The 18,465-nt window shown below is 22.9% G+C and overlaps 2 protein-coding genes across 15 annotated transcripts; one reads left to right on the plus strand and one right to left on the minus strand.

Moving 5' to 3' along the window:
* Window positions 1–1,617: 1,617 nt before the first annotated feature.
* Window positions 1,618–15,250, minus strand: LOC122715820 (WD repeat-containing protein 7). Of its 14 annotated transcripts, none has more exons than XM_043938308.1 (27): window positions 15,105–15,234; window positions 14,797–14,960; window positions 13,673–13,851; window positions 13,355–13,587; window positions 13,148–13,269; window positions 11,140–11,330; window positions 10,925–11,070; window positions 10,704–10,724; window positions 9,653–9,679; window positions 8,383–8,473; window positions 7,872–8,283; window positions 7,465–7,685; window positions 7,102–7,321; window positions 6,740–6,854; window positions 6,444–6,649; window positions 6,204–6,341; window positions 6,010–6,078; window positions 5,300–5,401; window positions 4,186–4,398; window positions 3,856–4,120; window positions 3,550–3,769; window positions 3,261–3,486; window positions 2,837–3,177; window positions 2,400–2,723; window positions 2,229–2,321; window positions 1,914–2,111; window positions 1,618–1,827 (listed from the first exon to the last, which is right to left on the minus strand). In XM_043938308.1, the coding sequence occupies exons 3-27, from the start codon at window positions 13,835–13,837 to the stop codon at window positions 1,642–1,644; spliced, it is 4,545 nt and encodes a 1,514-aa protein (XP_043794243.1). In that variant the 5' UTR covers window positions 13,838–13,851; window positions 14,797–14,960; window positions 15,105–15,234; the 3' UTR covers window positions 1,618–1,641. The 14 variants fall into 14 exon arrangements, with proteins under 14 accessions (XP_043794243.1, XP_043794241.1, XP_043794239.1 ...); XM_043938306.1 differs by having other exon boundaries at window positions 2,837–3,174; window positions 13,127–13,269; XM_043938304.1 differs by having other exon boundaries at window positions 13,127–13,269.
* A 266-nt stretch (window positions 15,251–15,516) lies between these two features.
* On the plus strand, window positions 15,517–18,377 carry LOC122715744 (dnaJ homolog subfamily C member 21). Its single transcript, XM_043938170.1, has 2 exons — window positions 15,517–15,936; window positions 16,069–18,377. The coding sequence occupies exon 2, from the start codon at window positions 16,153–16,155 to the stop codon at window positions 18,184–18,186; it is 2,034 nt and encodes a 677-aa protein (XP_043794105.1). The 5' UTR covers window positions 15,517–15,936; window positions 16,069–16,152; the 3' UTR covers window positions 18,187–18,377.
* The last annotated feature ends 88 nt before the right edge of the window (window positions 18,378–18,465 follow it).

The raw sequence follows: 18,465 nt of genomic DNA on the forward strand, positions 1-18,465 counted from the left end.
ATAACAATTATAATATAACCGTACATTATATTCCAAATTGATTGAACAAATTACAATTTCTAAAATATTTTTTTAAAATTCCAAATGTTATATTCAAAAATTTTTGAAAAACTTAGTAAATTTTGTGCGATATATGATAATTAAATTGTAATAGATATTGTACATACAATACTTATTAAATTAATCACAATGTCTGTAGTAACTTATTGATTTTAAGATGTGTACAATTGTATACATTATCATTGTATATTTATACAGAACATTGTGTAAAATTCATAAAAGGCAATAATCATAATAAATTATACTAAATAAATTTAATATCATCTATATTCTTTATCTATTCATTTTCTCTTCAGGAGTGAAAAAACATTACTTATTCCGGGAAAAAAATAATAACAAAAAAAAATTCACATATAAATGATACTATACACAATTACTTTAATTTTTCAATGGTTTCATTTTAATCGATGAAATAAATATTAATAATCATTTTTACATGGAATATTTAAATCTTAAAATAAAATAATATTTAATTATTATTTCTGAATATTAGATTTGAAAATTATTATTTTGTATATTAAGAATAATTAAATTTTACTTTCACTTGATCTTTTTTAGTTCTAAGTACCAAACATGCACGATCAAATTTTTAAAATTCAGATCTCAACATAGAACTATAAGATATGGAAATATTTAACTTTCATTAAATAGTACAAATTACGTGGATAAATAACATGTAAAATTTGTAAAACAGGAATTCATTTGAAGCGTTCAATTATACATGAATAAATTAGATACAAGATATTTCATATGAGTTATATTGATCTATACGATTCGCCATTATGTATATACAAATTTTCAGGCGATAATTTATTTTTTCCTTTTTTTTTTTAATATATATACATGTGTATGTACTTTCAACGCGAGGTTCCACATGGTAGCCACTTTTTTTTATATTATATTATATCTATTATATGGGGGTTTCAGGAATTTTTAATCGTGGCTTTGAATAGCACACGTAATAGTATAATATTGCATAATATATAGTACAGCACACAATCCTTATATAGAAATGGTCAACGAATTTTACGATATATGTATACTAGTATGAAAGCGTTTCATTATATTATTTTATTTTGAAATGAAACTCATGAAATTCTATATTAATTAAATAATTTGGAATTATAATTATATAGTTAGCAATTAAATAATATACAATTAAATTACTAGATAAAAAGAATACTTTTTTGTTAAAATTTAGGTGCTAACAAGAACACAAAATGGAGCGTATTCGTACGCGATCAAGAAATAAAATATTTAAATTGTTTAGATGGAATAAAAAGAAATATTTGTGTATAGATTAGAGAAAAAATATTTTCATACCATATTTGATGATAATTGCTAAACCATATCCTGCATTGTGCAATGATGAACTTCATTTGAGTATGCTCCATATCTGATTATTTTAGCACTAGTACTATTAAGTACCAATAAGCGCACCAACATTCATGACATCACTTTTGGTTATTTCTTTTATCTAAAACAATTATTTCATATTTCTGCTATAGACTGATCCCATTTTATTATATAATGTTCAATTTTTTTTTATTCACCCACTATTGAAAGGGATCATTTTTAAAGTTATACATTAAATCGTGTTTCAGACCCATCAGCAAGCATTAATGTAACTGTACGATTGTTTATCCATATCAATCGAGCTAGTCGCATAGGATTTAATCGTGCTACATCGTTAATAGGTGCGGTACTATATGATTTTACACAACGTGTTTGAGAATTTCCTAAGCCAAACATACCACTACTTGTTTGCTGGAAATGTTAAAAATTATTTAAATTTAATTTTTAAATTTTATGCTATTAACTCAAAATATATAAGTGAATAAAAAACATCTTACCTGCCAGAAACATAATTTATTTTCCGTACAAGAATAACTAACCAGGAACTTGCCTTCAGGCGAAAATGCTAATGCAGTTACAGATGATGTATGCGCAGGTACTGTTTGACATTTAACGTTTCCTCGTAATTCGTATAAAGCAAGTTGGCCATTGCGGCTGCCTACTGCTATTCTGCGTGTTGCTGGACAATGACTTACCTAGAATAAATATATTTATTATAAATTAAATATTTAAAAAATATTTTTAATAAACAAATTAACAAAAATAAATTTAAAATTAAAACATATTATTTAAATAATATTAAAATAACTTACTTGATTAAATCTACATACTGCTGGGAATACATCATTTAATGGTTTAGTTTTAAGATGACCTGGATCCAGACAATGTAAAATAATATCCATCACCTGGATTATCAAATATCAATTATTATATTTAATATATTAACACATTAATATAATAATATTTAAGATTCGCATTCTTACCTCAACTAAGAGATCACTCATTTCACTTTGCATTTTATCAATTAATTGTTCAACAATTCTAAGTATTTCTGGTTTTGCTTTTACTAAAACACTTGCATTCATATTTACATTTAATGTTTGTGCATTTTGTTGTAAAGTGTTATATCTAGCCACTTCTCGTGCCATTGTAGTAATAAATGCTGCAGGTCTAGCTGTAGCTATTAAAGTTAAAGCATGCCGTGCTGTACGACATGTATCAGCTTGAGGTGTTAGTGGAAGGCCATATGTCATATTTGGTACTAACTTATCAGCATCACAACACATTTCTAACAATCCCAATAATACCTATATTATACAGCATAAGACCGATATATAATTTCTTTAGCTATTACTAATTTAAATAATGTACATTTTATCATTTATAAATTATATTATTCACATATTAATATTATTCTTACTTTTGATACATCAAGATATGGTTCCCAAACTGTAAAACCTCTACCAATGAGATCGATTGCAGCTCTTCGCAGTGCTGTATGTAAGGGTAATTTTGGTGAATGAGGTGCATGTAATAAATGCGTGAGCGCCATACTAGTATGCCTAGCAAGATTATTATTTCCTATTCCGAAACCTTCTACGATTGAACTTTTTCGCCTTTGTTCATTATCTCTTTTTTGATTTGTGGTAGTAACATCTTGCCCAAATTCTGCACCTATTACACCTAATAATACAACTGCCGTGGTTTGCTTTCGTTTCAATTCTGCCACACTCGATGGCTTCCTAGCTACATTTATTTCTGCTAATGTAAGTATAAGTATAAAATAATTAAATTATACTTTTTAAGACTAAAATAATATAAGCAGAATTTTATAAATAACTTGCCTTCTGCTAATTCTTCTTCTTCATCTTCCTCTTCTGTATGTGATTCAGATGGAGGAATTGGGCTACCAGGAACTGGTGGGCTTTGATTTTGTGATTGTGGTGCAATAGGTTCTTGAGTGCTATACATTGGTAAATATTGTGACCAACTATCTACAAGAGTTTTTCTTCCTTTTGGACCCATTCTTCCTAATTCAGCAAGTAATAAAGCTTGAGCAGCTTCACGGATCTGAAATATTGTTATTTTAGTACTGTAAGTTTTATATATCTTTCTATATATTTCAATATTAACCTCAAGACATTGATGTTGCCATCTGCGAGCCATCATTTCAACTTGAGGTCGTTTAAATGTCTTAATACCACCTTGTGAAACTATTTTATCAGGCAAAAGTACGCAATGCAATGTTGCTAAAAGAGACCAGCCTTGTTTAATCTGTGCTTGTTGTGCTGTATAAATTTCTTCATTTTCCTCTTCTGCTTTATTCCAATTTATTGTAGATCTATTACCAGGCCTAAGTATATTAAATAATATATATATATATATATATATATTGCATATTAACTATTTAAAGCAAAAAAAATAATATTAATTATTAACCTATGCATTATTCGATTTCGTTCTTGTTCAGGTACAAAAGTGGCATTATTCATTGACATTAAAGTATTTGCTAAAGCTACTACTGCTAATAAATGATTGCTAGTTAATGTGGTAGACAATTCCCAATGTGCCCTTGCTGTGAATGCTCTTGTAAGTCTTTCCTGTCTAACTAATTCTGCTGGTAAACGTTGTTCTAATTGAGTTGCAGGTTCACCAATTGGTTCCAATTGTGTTTGCCAAGTTGGTAATAATAATGACATGTAACCTTTCAAACATAAGATAGAATTATGAGCATATATATTTCATAAACCAAATCATATTCATTTATACCTCCTTTAGATAAGACTCCAAATGAAACGGGAACCATAGGTCTTAATAAACCTAATTTCCCTTCACAAACGCGATCTAAATCTGGATCAATTCCCCAGGCATGCAATAAACTTAATATAAGCTGAGCTACTTCCATAGTTGCATTTGGTTCATTGAAAGCTCCATTTCGTTTCAAATTGTTTTTCATAGCATCATTATTGTTCCAATTATCACCTATGAAAAAGTAAAATTTTTATAATAACTATTAATTTATAAATTTTAGATCTAAAAAGAATTTTAAAAAAATAATATAACAAATTTAACTTCAAAATTTTTCATACATTCATTCACATAATTTTTTTAAAGCAATAAACATTTATTATTTTAAATTATTTATAATATGAAATGTATGAAAAATTTTATTATATTTTATTATATATATATATATATAATTTTATTATATATATATAATTTGTAAATAAAAAAATTAACGTATATAGTAAAATAAAATTTGTGATAATATCAAAAAAATAATAAATAATAATTCAAAATGATAAAATAAATTATTTTTAAATGAAACTATTTATGTTTTTGATAAAAATCAATTAATTTTGAAAAAATTTTTTCTTAAAAATACACAATGGCGTTATTTTTCTATTTTAATTTTTTTATTTATATTATATATATATATATATATATATATATATTACATAATTTGCATAAATAAAAATATATATTATAAAAAATAAAAATACATATATATAAATATATTAATTAATATATTATAAATATATATTATACATATATATATATATACTAATTTTAATTTAATTTGACAAAATATAATATTATGTCATAAATAATTAAAATATAGAGATAATCAGATATATCAGAATATTTTTATGATAAAATTAATATAATAAACAAAAATTTAATAGTATAATAAAACAAATAATAAATATATTTTAAGTAATATAATAAATATATTTATATATATAATATATTTATATTTATAAAAAAAAGGAAAATGGAAAGCAGATGACAAATCTAAACTAATAACAAAAATTCATGCCACGTAATTTCAATGACAGAAAGATGACAATAATTTTGCCATTTTTCTTAAATCATGGCTAACCTTTGCCGTCAAGAGTCGACGGCTTGAGGCCAACGCTTTCCACCTTGGCCTGAATCTTAGTATGTACGTTCTCTGCGCCCTCCTTCATTTTAGCCAATATACCTATAGAAAGAAATTGGCTTTAAATGATATAGTAATAGATAAATATTTTCTTCAACACAAATCTTCACGAATGACAATAACTGAGAATTAAATACACTATGAAACTTTATATAAGTATTACATAAAATAAACATTCCAAAAATACATATGAATCAAAATATTTAAGTAATAAAAAAAATATATCATACTAAATCATAAACAAATTAAAAATACAAAGCACTAATTATGATAAAATATTTTCTTTAAATTTACATAATGAATTGAATACATAAAAGATATTAATTGATCAAGAGTTTTGATATAAATATTGTAAATTCAAACAAAATAATGTATTAAAATTGTATTTAAACTGATTTGTTTTAATATTAAAACAATTTATTAAAAATATATTTATGTTAAATTGAATCTTAATAATATAAATAAATTTGTTTATATGGCAAGACATGCAAAAAATAATTTTAATATGCATGAATACTATATTGTATAATTATTTATAATATAATGTATAAAATAAGACTAATAATTTTGTATGAGATCCTTATTAAATTTTTGCTCTAAAAAAATTGCACACAACTATTTTACGAAATGAAACTGTAACAACACAATACCGTGACGATCCTTCTCCTTTAAAATTCGTTCAACGTCTCCTGCCTTATCCTTGACGCGACCGAAAAAGTCTATAAAGTGGCATGTTAGTGTAATTTTTTTCTTTTAATAATAGTATATATTAGTATTTAAAATTAGAATCTATATGTATAGATCTATAGATATGAAGAATAATAAGAATTGAAAAAATTTTTACCTGCAATTTTTTTATGAGCATCTGGACTGGCAGATTGTGTAAGTGCTGCAACTTTTTGATACTCAGAAGCAGAAATGAGACCTTGTGCTTCCAAAGAACCTGGTGACATTGCTCCATATTCATCGCTAAGTAATTGTACTATGTATAAAAAAGAAAATACCAATCTATTTTTTTAAACTTCTTTATATATATATATATATATATATATATATTAAAAAGAAAGAATAAAAAAAATATTACCTATTAATGCCTCTATATCAAAAAATAAAATATGACTTTCTGGATCTTTAGGATTACTTCTAAATCCTTGAATCATTAAAGGTGTGCCTTTTGCCTTTATTTGGTTTCCATGGTCAACTCCTTGTCCACCATGAAGTTGCTGCAGCTGATGTAATCCTCTTTGAGTTGCATGTCGTATAGCAGAAAGATTTCTATGTCTCAAACCTCTGAAAAAATAAAATTTAAGAAGTATAAAAAAAAATACTTTTAAGAATTCCTCTATCTAAAATTTCTATTATTTATTTTATAAGATTTACCTAAAAAAATGTACAGCAGGATTAGCTAATCCCAATTCACCACCTGTAGCTGATCCTCCAGATGCAGCCATTGTATTTTCATCACAAGCATAAAGCACTTCTTCTGCAATAATACCTGTAAAAATTTCGATTAAAATTTTACAAAAATAAATTTTAAAATATTTTATATATATATAAATAATAATTGTAGAAAATTATAATAAAACAAATATTGTATTTATACTTAATTTTAAATAAAATACACACTTATATGCATATAAAATCTTTTAGATATTTATATCAAAACTCTTGATCAATTAAAATCTTTTAAAGAACATTATTAGAAAAGCATTAGAGAAGTAAAATAAAAAATTTATATGTACCGTGTAATACGCGATCTAAATGACCAGTTTCCATTTGCCATACATACACAGCACCATCTGAACATCCGACTATCATAAAATCATCTAATGGTCTCCATTTTATTGTAACAACTGGAAATAAGTGCCGAGAAGCAAGAACAACACATTTTCTTTCTGCTAATGATAACAAAGTAACACTATGATCCGATGCAACACTGCAAACGCACTTCTGTATTCTAGGCTAAAAAAATGATTAAACTATCATTATGTATTAATAAACTACAAATTTTTAATATATAATTTGTAAAATAATTATAAGGTATTATTTATTAACAATATATATATTTAATACATATAATAATATATAAAGGAAATTGAACGTACACTACAATTATCAGGTGGTACCATTAATTGTGTAATTTCACCTGCATGAACACAAAATCTATGAATAAGTGTACCAGCATAAAGGTCCCATAAACATACGGCAAAATCAACAGATCCAGAAACAAGATGTGTCCGATCATAACGTGGAGCTGCTCCATGTGGGTATAAAAGGCAATTTACTCGGCCAGAGTGACCCAAAAGTACTTGATGAGGAGGCCAATCTATAAACCATATAATAAAATAAAGAGGAAGAAAATGATTAAATAATTGATTAAATGATTGATTAAATAAATTTATGTAAATATTACAATTTATATGATGTCAAAGTATTCCATTGAATAAAAAAAATATTGTTGAAACAAAATTCTTAGAGAAATATTATTTTTAAATTAATAAATTTATTGTACCATCATATTGTTGATGATTGCCATGAAGTAAATGAAGCATGACTGTTTGTGTTGCAGGAACAATAATAATACTGCCATCTTCACGACCGACAACTAAACGACTTTGTTGTGGTAAATATATACTAGCTGTTAATTTTATGCCATGTACATCTCCACTATCTAATTGATCTAATATTCCAACTGGCGATGGTTTCATTTCCTCCCAAGCAGCAGTAATACTTGTTTTTACTGCTGGTGGTAATGAAAGTGGAATAGAACGATCATTTTGACAAATTTGAGTTAATTGTTGAGTTGTTATTTCTGGAACTGTCCAAAGAACAATTCCTTCACTATCGCCGCGTAATAAATATTTTAATATTTTACTTTGTTTTTGAACTGTAACTAATCGCATTGCTGGAGGGCATGATAGAGGCTAAAAATAAAAGAAGATATAATAATTAATAATCAAGAATTATATAATTTCAGAAAATTAATATTACTAACTAAACTAACTAATTAATTTTAAGCTTACCTTATCTCCAGGTTGCATCAAAGTACAATAAAGATAAGGTTGATCATATTCAACACCCGCAGAATGGAAATTTTTATTGTCTGCAACGCTACTATATAATATAAAAAAAAAAAATAAGAATAATATATTATTTAATTAGTCAAAACTATTTTTCATAATAATTTTAAATATTAATTCATAATACATTTTAATATATTTTTAACAAAATGCATAGTATATAATATAAATTAAGAATATTTTACAGTCAATAAATAATAAAGTTATACTTTTAATATTTATTAATTTTAATAATTTTTTATTCAATTTATATTACTCGATTTACAATACATACCAATAAGCTTTAATAGTTTTCATAGTACATAAAATAGTGCATAATTACTTACATAATAATTTATAAGATAATATAAAGAAACATATGTTTCAATATATAAATATATTTGAACAATAAATGCAATTAAATATGATTGGCAATTAGCATAGCTTACTAAAACTACATAAGCTGGCACAGCACTATTTTTTATTAAAATTATTATTTATCTCATTTGATTAATATAAAATAAGATACATATAAAGCAACTTAAAACAAATAAGAGATGAAAACACAAGATATGAAATGCAGAGAGATGTAATATTATTATATAATTATATAATAATATTTCAATTTAATATAGATTTATATGTATGTATAATATATAAATATTATCAAAAAAATAAGACATGAATTAATTATACTTAAATAATATAATATAATAAATATATATATTTAATTTAATTTAAATATATGATCTTTATAATATTTTATAATATTTTATAATATTATATAAAGAAATCACAAAAAATTCTTATTTAAATATAGAATCATAAGAGATATAGAAAAATTCATATAATTTCGTTTTAAAAATTTTTATTAATTATTTTTAATTTAAATCAATAATTAAGAAAAATTATAAAATAGATTAAAATAAAATATATAAAATAGAAAATGAATATTATTATTAACATAGTTTTTTTTAGAAAATGTTATTTTCTTATAAATCTCTTAAAGAATATTTTAAATAATATTTCATATTTATGCAAGATATTTATAAATATTATACTTCATTCATCATTTTTAATAAAGAAGAAAACAGGAAAAAAGTAAAGAAACAAAAAGAAACCTGTAAAAGAATAATAAGCAAAATATCTATAAAAGAATATAGCAAAATGAAAAACATAAAAATTACAGTAGAAAATACAAGAAGAAAGTGTGTAACAGATAATGCAGGATTACCTGCTAAGAGCCTTGCCCTTCAACTTGCTAGAGAACACCAGATCCATCGTAGAATGCAGTAGATGTGTATTATATGAAAAAGACACATCACCGTAAAAAAAGTCATTGTGAATTATTTGTTGACAAATGGAAATTAGAAATATATTTAATTACAATAAGATTATTTTAATTATTTGGTGTTCTTTTTTCTTTTTTTGAATTATTAAAATAAATCAAAATGAATTCTTTCATATTATAAACGAATCTCAAAAGAGTTCTATTTTTATATAAAAGTTAATAAAAATTCTATATTCATTTCATAAAAAAATTTTTTTAATCTATATTCTAATCTATATTTAATTATATATTTAAGGCAAAAAAATTAATAAAAAACATATATAAGAAATATATTTCAAAGATTATTATATTTCTTGATATAAATTATTTTATATAAATATAAATTACATATAAATTATTTTATTTAATTGTTAAAATTAATGTATTATTAATATTGATATAAAATGGAAAATAAATGATTAGTATTTCCTATTTAATATGATTGAATATGAATATTCATGACAAATGAAGTAAAACAATATACATGAAACAAATATTAAATGTGCATTGCCAGCAAGTGCTTCTATAAAATAATATTTAATTTTAAAAACTTTAAATTAAATGAATTTGAATAAAGTATGTTTGATTGAGAAAAATTCATTTACATGTCTAATTATAAATGAAGAACATTAAAAAAAGAATGAATTGGCATTAAAATAATTAACTACATTTTAATTATTTCATGAAATATTTTTTCTTCAATCACTATTGTAACAACATATTATTTTCTTTCAAATATATTTTATATTAAAAGTAATATAAAAGATTATTTTTAAAATATTTCTACATTTCTATAGCTTTCATACTGCTTAAATTGTAATTATTTTATTATTTTAAAATTTGTTAGAATATATAAATACATATTAGTATTTGATAAAACTACAAAATTAAGCATTTTTTTAATAAATTTCTTTTCTTATTCAGATAATTGGCAACATTAATTTAAAAACACTACCTTTCAAGATGTACCAGAACCCTATAAGCAACAAATTAATAATCTATTAAATGTATAATCTAATATTTCAAATTTATACTATCAAATCTTTATTTTATATATATATATTTTAAATTTGTCATTATCAATAATTTCTCTAGAAATTTTAATATTTCATGACAAGTTCAAAATATAAAAAATATATTAAAAATAAAAAAAAAATATTTTATTTAAAAACGTACTTAGCTGGTAATTTATAGAGATAGCCATGACCTTCATCACTCCATAAAATAACTCTATCTGCAGCTAAAAAATCTCCAGACATCCAGCGTTCACCACAAGGTGCAGTAATTGAACAAAGAAGAGAGAAGTCACCAGCATCATATATCTAATGTAGATACTGTATCAGTAAAAAAATCAATTAATCTGAGAAATTATAATAATAATTAACATATACCTGCCAATGTTTAGAGCACACAATTAATACAGTTCTTTGATTATATGGGCAACAAGTCATAGCAAGTGCATTTAAACATCGTATTTGTTTGCTTTCATGTTCATAAAGAGGTTCACTATTACGATTTTCATGCCCAAGAAGAGTCCACACCTTGACCATACCAGTCGTCGTTAAGGCCAGCACAACGTCGTCTTTAAATGAATGGAAGCGCCTGTTGCGCGTTAACTATATCTAAGAAGGTGTCATAATATTTTAAGCAAAAAATAATTTCCAATAAGTGTTAACATATGACACCTTATAAATATCATAAATGCATAAAAAATTATTAATTTTTTATAAAATTATAAAATTTAATTCTAATATTGAAAAATAAATATATTGAAAGCAAAAAAAGAAAATATTTAAAATAACTAATGATCATTCAATGAATAATATAATGTAATAATTTCATGCAAAATAAAATTTTAAAATTATTTTTCAATAAAATAAAGTCATATCTATAAATAGATTTCAATTCATGCTTATTTGAATCATGCATAAAGTATTTTGTAATAATTGCTAATTTTCAAATATAAATTATTTAAAAAAAATCCAATCAAAATTCAAATTCATAATCTTATGTATTTGTAAATGTATTTTATTTTACTAGCTATGTATTTTACTAGTTAATGAATTTTTAATATTAAATCTCCAAGAATGTACTTAAAATTTATATCTATATGTTTATAATTAAAAAAAATATATTTAATGCAAATATTATAAAAAAAACTCTTGATCAATTATAATACATGCAATTATCTTTTTTTTAAATATTATTTACATTATTTATTCATATAATTTTTATAATTTTAACACTATACTTTAATAACTAATTATAATTTTATTCTGTAAAGAAAAAAAGAGACATTTATTATAAATATATGTTATGGAATAAAATAAATACAAATAATTTTTCATATATTGTTATGTAAAATACATAAGAAAAAATTTTTTTTTACAAATTAATTAAATTAAGAAATGCATCAAATAATACTATTATAATAAAAAAGCCACATTAAACAGAATTTTTATACAATTGCATTCATTGCATTCAAACATTAAAAATTATCAGCTATAATGTATACTTACGATAGATAATAGTGTATCATAAATGGTATGAAAATGATTAATGTAGATAAATGCAATGTATGCTATAATGATTTTGTGAAAGGAAATGCGAATGAAGGAGAGTAGCATAAAAGAAAGGTTTATTCAAATATTAATGCCTGCTCATTTGATTTTATGATTATTTATAATGAAAAAAAAGATATGAAAAAAATGAGAGAGCCTTAATTGCCATTGTAATAGTACTGATATGTCTCCATATATGATTCATTAACATGCTGCAACAATATAATATTCATTAAAATTTCAATAATATTTAAATTATTATTTAAATAATACAATATAATGTACATTGAAGTTTTACCATCAATTTAAATGATTATGAAATATTATTGACAAAAAAATATATAGTTAGATGCAAAGTTTCTAATGTACCCAAAGCATAAAGCTTCTTTTGATTAATTGCTTGAAAAGTTAGCAGAAAATTTAAAATTTTAAAAATATAAAAAATATCTATATATAAAGTTTTATCCTTGTTAATTACTTTATCAAAAAAGATATTACAAAATTTATTACATATTTCAATTGAATAAATAATAGTGCACAAAAATATGTACTTTGATTAACAGTATCTAAATAAAAAACCTGTTGAGCAGAAAGATAGAATATAAAAAATTAATTAGCCAGGAAATACCAAATATATTGTGCAAATTAATATTATTTAAAATTTAAATAAAATAATTCAATTATATTATAATGAAATAATATTTCTGTATAATAACATAAAATAAACTTTTGCACAATATAGATTGGTTAAGAAATTAAAAACAGATAAGGTAGCAGTTTATGGTATAAAGCATAGGTGTGATGGAGTGTAACTAACTTGTATGCACGTAGAACCGACCTTTCCGTTTGGCCGGTCGTAGAACGTGCAAAGCACTGATCCAATCAGGATGAACACGTGAACTTAGGGTAAATAAAACCTCCAAACTAAAAGGGTCCATTACTAAAACCTCAGGATAGTATCTAAAATAACAAAATGAATATTCTTTAAATTTTTAAAATAAATGTGTATATTGTTTCAAAATGTATTAATGAAATTATAACATACCCTGAACAAAACAGTCTAACATCTTCTCCACCAGCGGAGACATAAGGCAACATCTGTGTATGAACACTGCTGAGTTTTACAGCTTCCCTACATTTTCCATCAACTAAATCCCAAGTGCACATTTCTCCACTTTCACTACTACTGACAATAAAATTTTGTTCCATAATAACACTTGCGCGACTCAGGCACATTATTGGAGCAGTATGACCAACAAGTAAGCATCTTGGAGTCATCTTAATATATAATTAATAATATAATTATTTAATAATTATTAATTAATGTTTTTAAAATTTAATTGAAAGATAAATATATATTTACCTTTAATGTTTCAGGATCTACTTGCCACAAACATATCTGACCATCATAACATCCTGTTACTAATGTTTTTTGATCTCGGGACAAATAGATACAGGAAATGCAATGAGTTGGAGCTATTCGACCCCATAAAACTATAGGTACTACTAAGCTTGTACCCGCTGTCATTTTTAAAATTCAACCTACAATTTATTAAATTTAATTACTATATCATTAACAAAATTATAATATATAATATAATATATATATATATAATATAATTAGAAGAAAAGAAAAAACATAAAATAATTAATATTAATAAAATTAAATTAATAAAATAAACTTATTTTTTTAACTTATTTTTTATTTTATGAATATAATTAAAAATTATAATATTTATAATAATTAAATATTATATATATCTATATATATATAATTATATTTAATTAATATAATATTTTAATATAATATATATATATATATATATATATTATCTTAAAATTTTATTAAAAAACAATTAAAATTCAATTTTACATTGAAGTAAAAAAACAAATTTTTGCAACAAATATATAACATATATTTAAATGTTATAAATATAAAATATATAAATAAAATTTGAATTGAATTTTTTAATTTTTTATAAATTATTAAAAAATGTTTCATAAATTTATAAATTTGTAATAATTATTTTCATTATTTTATTTCATTATTCGATATATTTATTAATTTATTTTTGAATCCTATATAAAATAAAATATTTTTTATTTGATATTTTTTTTCATTATTATAAATATATATAAATATATATATATATATATTTATTATATATATATAATATATATATATAAATATATATATATATAAGAAAAAAATTTTATAACTTAAATAAATTATTATAATATAAATTTATAAGCAGATCAATTTGTCAGTTAATTAAAAGAAAAGTTTTTGTTTTGACAATATAAAAACACAATATATAGGCTACACACATGTTTTATTTGTAAAAATATAAAAATGTAAATTATTAAATCTATAACATACGTTTTTCTGTCGACATATAAGATAATAGTAATTCAAAAAAACAATTCAAAGCAAGTCGTTAACTGACAATGCAATCAAATAATCCCGTAATAAATAAATGACAAAACCTTGTTATAAAGTAGTCGGAGAATAATCAGTGTTATATTGATATTAATAACAGATATTTTCGGTGATAGCAAATGAAATCTTCATCCATAGCAAAAAGGGCTTGACAAGCATCTACCACAAAGGCCATCGTAACAACGCGATACACTAAGATCTCGAAGAAAACCTATTAAAAGCAATTAGAGGCGTCTGCTATATCACGTTCACGAGATGTCACTGACAATTTATAAAATTTTGATTTTATCGCGTTTATATAATTATTTTAATAAATCAACGCGTGTTCTATGTAAAATAACATAGAAATATTTACCGAAAATATTGAATATTAATGACAACGGCTCCAAACGTCGTAACTGGCGATATATGCCAAAAATCATACAATCCTTACTGTACTTTCACGACCGTGGCCATCTTGATGTTGAGAATAGTCAGACGAATAACGCATACAATCAGCTGTTCCACGTCAAAAGATCCCTAGTAAAATTTTCTCTAATTCAATATAAAATAAAATAGAAGTTACAATATGTTTGATTTTGTTAAAACATTTATTTTATAAAAAATAGAAAATTGAATTAAAAAATTCATTTAAAATTTATTAGATTTTTATTAATATTATTATTAATAAAATAAATACATAGATAATATGTTAATTTCATTAATATAAAATTATCTCATTAATATAATAAAAAAAATAATAAAGAAAAAATATAATAATCTTAGACAAAATATATTTAATAATTTGATAACAAATCTTTTCTTATCATTTTAAAGTAAATGTTGATGCTTGATAGAAATCCATATTTACTTATAAGAATTACATTTAAAATTACAGAATTTACTTATAAAAATACAAATATTATATTTATATAATTTTAAAATATATAGTATGATAGCCTTACTTTAATGTATGACTTGAAATAAATGTGACTAATATCTCGTGAACCTAACTTCATGTGAACATGCATTGTATGCGTATGTGAAAATACATATATATAACCTAAAATTTGAAACCTATTCTATATAGTAATCATATTTAAAAAATAAAAAATTTTATAGTGCAATTATATTTAGAAAGAAAACTATATAATTTTTTACAATTTTAAGATCGATCATTATTGTAAATAATCGTTAAAAAATATTAGGTAAGATATATTTTAGTTTTATTGATGTAAATATGTTTTATTTTAAGTTACAATATAAAATGTGATAAAAAAAACTATTAATAAAAGAATATTTATTATTTTATTGATATCAATTCAATAATCTTCTTGTAGTGTATGATTTACATAATTTTATATTACGCGAAGTTAAACTACAATTTTTAATATTGTGAATAAGAAATATTAATTATTGCTACAATGAAATGTCATTATGAGGTATTAGGGGTACCACGAAATGCTTCTGATGATGACTTAAAAAAAGCTTATAGAAAATTAGCTTTGAAATGGCATCCAGATAAAAATTTAAATAATCCAGAAGAAGCAAAAGAACAATTTCAACTTGTTCAACAAGCTTGGGAAGTGTTAAGTGATCCTCATGAACGTACTTGGTATGATAATCATCGTGATGCTATTTTAAAAGGTGGTATTGGTGAAAATTATAAAGATGATTCTATTGATCTTTTTCAATATTTCTCAACTACTTGCTTCAAAGGATATGGAGATGATGAAAAAGGATTTTATACTATTTATCGTAATGTGTTTGAAAAATTAGCAGCTGAAGACTTAGAATATACAAAAGAAAGGGATTTGGATGAAGAAGTTCCAGGATTTGGAGATTCCCAAAGTTCATATAAAGAAGTTGTTCATAACTTTTATGCTTATTGGCAAAGTTATAATACAAAAAAATCATTTGCTTGGTTAGATCCTTATGATATAAGAAATGCTCCTAATAGAAGAGTGGTACGTCTTATTGAAAAAGAAAATAAGAAAGTTCGAGATAAAGCTAAAAAAGAAAGAAATGAACAAGTAAGAAATTTAGTTGCTTTTATACGTAAACGCGATAAACGAGTACAAATTCATACAACTAAATTAATTGAACGTGCAAAAGAAAATTTAAGGAAGGTTGAAGAACGAAAAAGACAACAATTATTAGAAAGACAGAAACAATTAAAAGAGCATAAAGTGTCAGAATGGTCAAAATTTTCAAATATAGAAGCTGAACTTAAAAATATTGAAGCTAATCTTGCTCAAGAATTTGGTGAAAATTTATCTTCTGATGGAGATATCGATGATGAAAATACAATAGATGATAATTCTATGTATTGTATAGCTTGCAATAAAATATTTAAAACACATAAAGCATTTACAAACCATGAAAACTCTAAAAAACATAAAGATAATATTGCAATAATAAAAGTATCTATGATACAAGAAGATATAAATTCTCAAGAAAGTGATATAAACTCTGATTTAATTTTAGAATGTGAAAAAAAATTATCAATAAATTCACAAATGCCTGACTTTTTACTAAATCCTATTCAAAATAATACAAACAAATATAATACTGCAGAACAAACTTCAGAAGAGGAACTAATCTCAGATGATGAAGAATTTGAAAATTTTAAAATACCAGAAAATATAAAATATTATTCAGAAAAATTTAAACTTGCTACAGATCCTCAAATGAATGATTTTCTTTATGTAGCATCAAACAAAAATGATAATGAATATTTAACTTCTGAAGATGAGATTATCTCTGATCAAGAAGATGAAGAAATATCCAAAAAACAAAAAAAAAAAAAGCGAAAGAAGAATGTTCAAAATCCAATAAAAGAACAAATTAGTGATGAAGATATAAATATTAATGAAGATATGTTATTATCAAAAAAACAACGTAAAAAACAGCAACAAAAAAAGGCATTATTAAATAAAGTTTTTGAAAATAATCAACCTAATGACAAAATAGAGGAGTATGAAGAATATATTCAAAATCCAATAAAAGAACAAGTTAGCGATGAAGATATAAATATTAATGAAGATATATTATTATCAAAAAAACAACGTAAGAAACAGCAACAAAAAAAAGCATTATTAAATAAAATTGTTGAAAATAATCAACAATTATCTAATGAGAAAATAGAGGAATATGAAGAAGATTTAATGAAAGAAAAAGATAAAACAGAATTATTATCTGTTAATGTAGAAATAAATAATACACATAATGAAAAATCTAAAAGTAAAAAAAGTAAAAATACAAAGAAAAAATCACAAAATATTGAAGTATCAGATTTAACACATTGTTGTATTACATGTAAAATTGAATTTCCTAGTAAAAATAAATTATTTGAACACTTGAAGAAAACAGGACATTCCGTATATATACCAAATTCATTGAAAAATAAAAAGAATCAAGAAGAAAAATCAAGTAAAAGCAAAGATAAAAGAAATTAGAACCATGATAAAAGAAATTATTAATTACTCTAAATAATTCATATATTACTTGATTTAATTTAGTGTAATTAGTTTAGAAAATGTGTGTGAAAAACATTTAATTAATAAATCTTAAGTTATTATGTATACAATATTATGTATTACATATTGTACAATTTTATTATTAAATAAATATAATAAAAATTTCTTTGAATAAATTCGTTTTTATTTTATTTATTGTTTTACATAAACACTTATTTTATTATATATTAAAAATAATTTAATTTACAATTTAATGTA

Source organism: Apis laboriosa, unplaced genomic scaffold, assembly GCF_014066325.1.
Source record: "Apis laboriosa isolate Shangri-la unplaced genomic scaffold, ASM1406632v1 scaffold40_cov151, whole genome shotgun sequence".
Lineage (NCBI taxonomy): Eukaryota > Metazoa > Arthropoda > Insecta > Hymenoptera > Apidae > Apis > Apis laboriosa.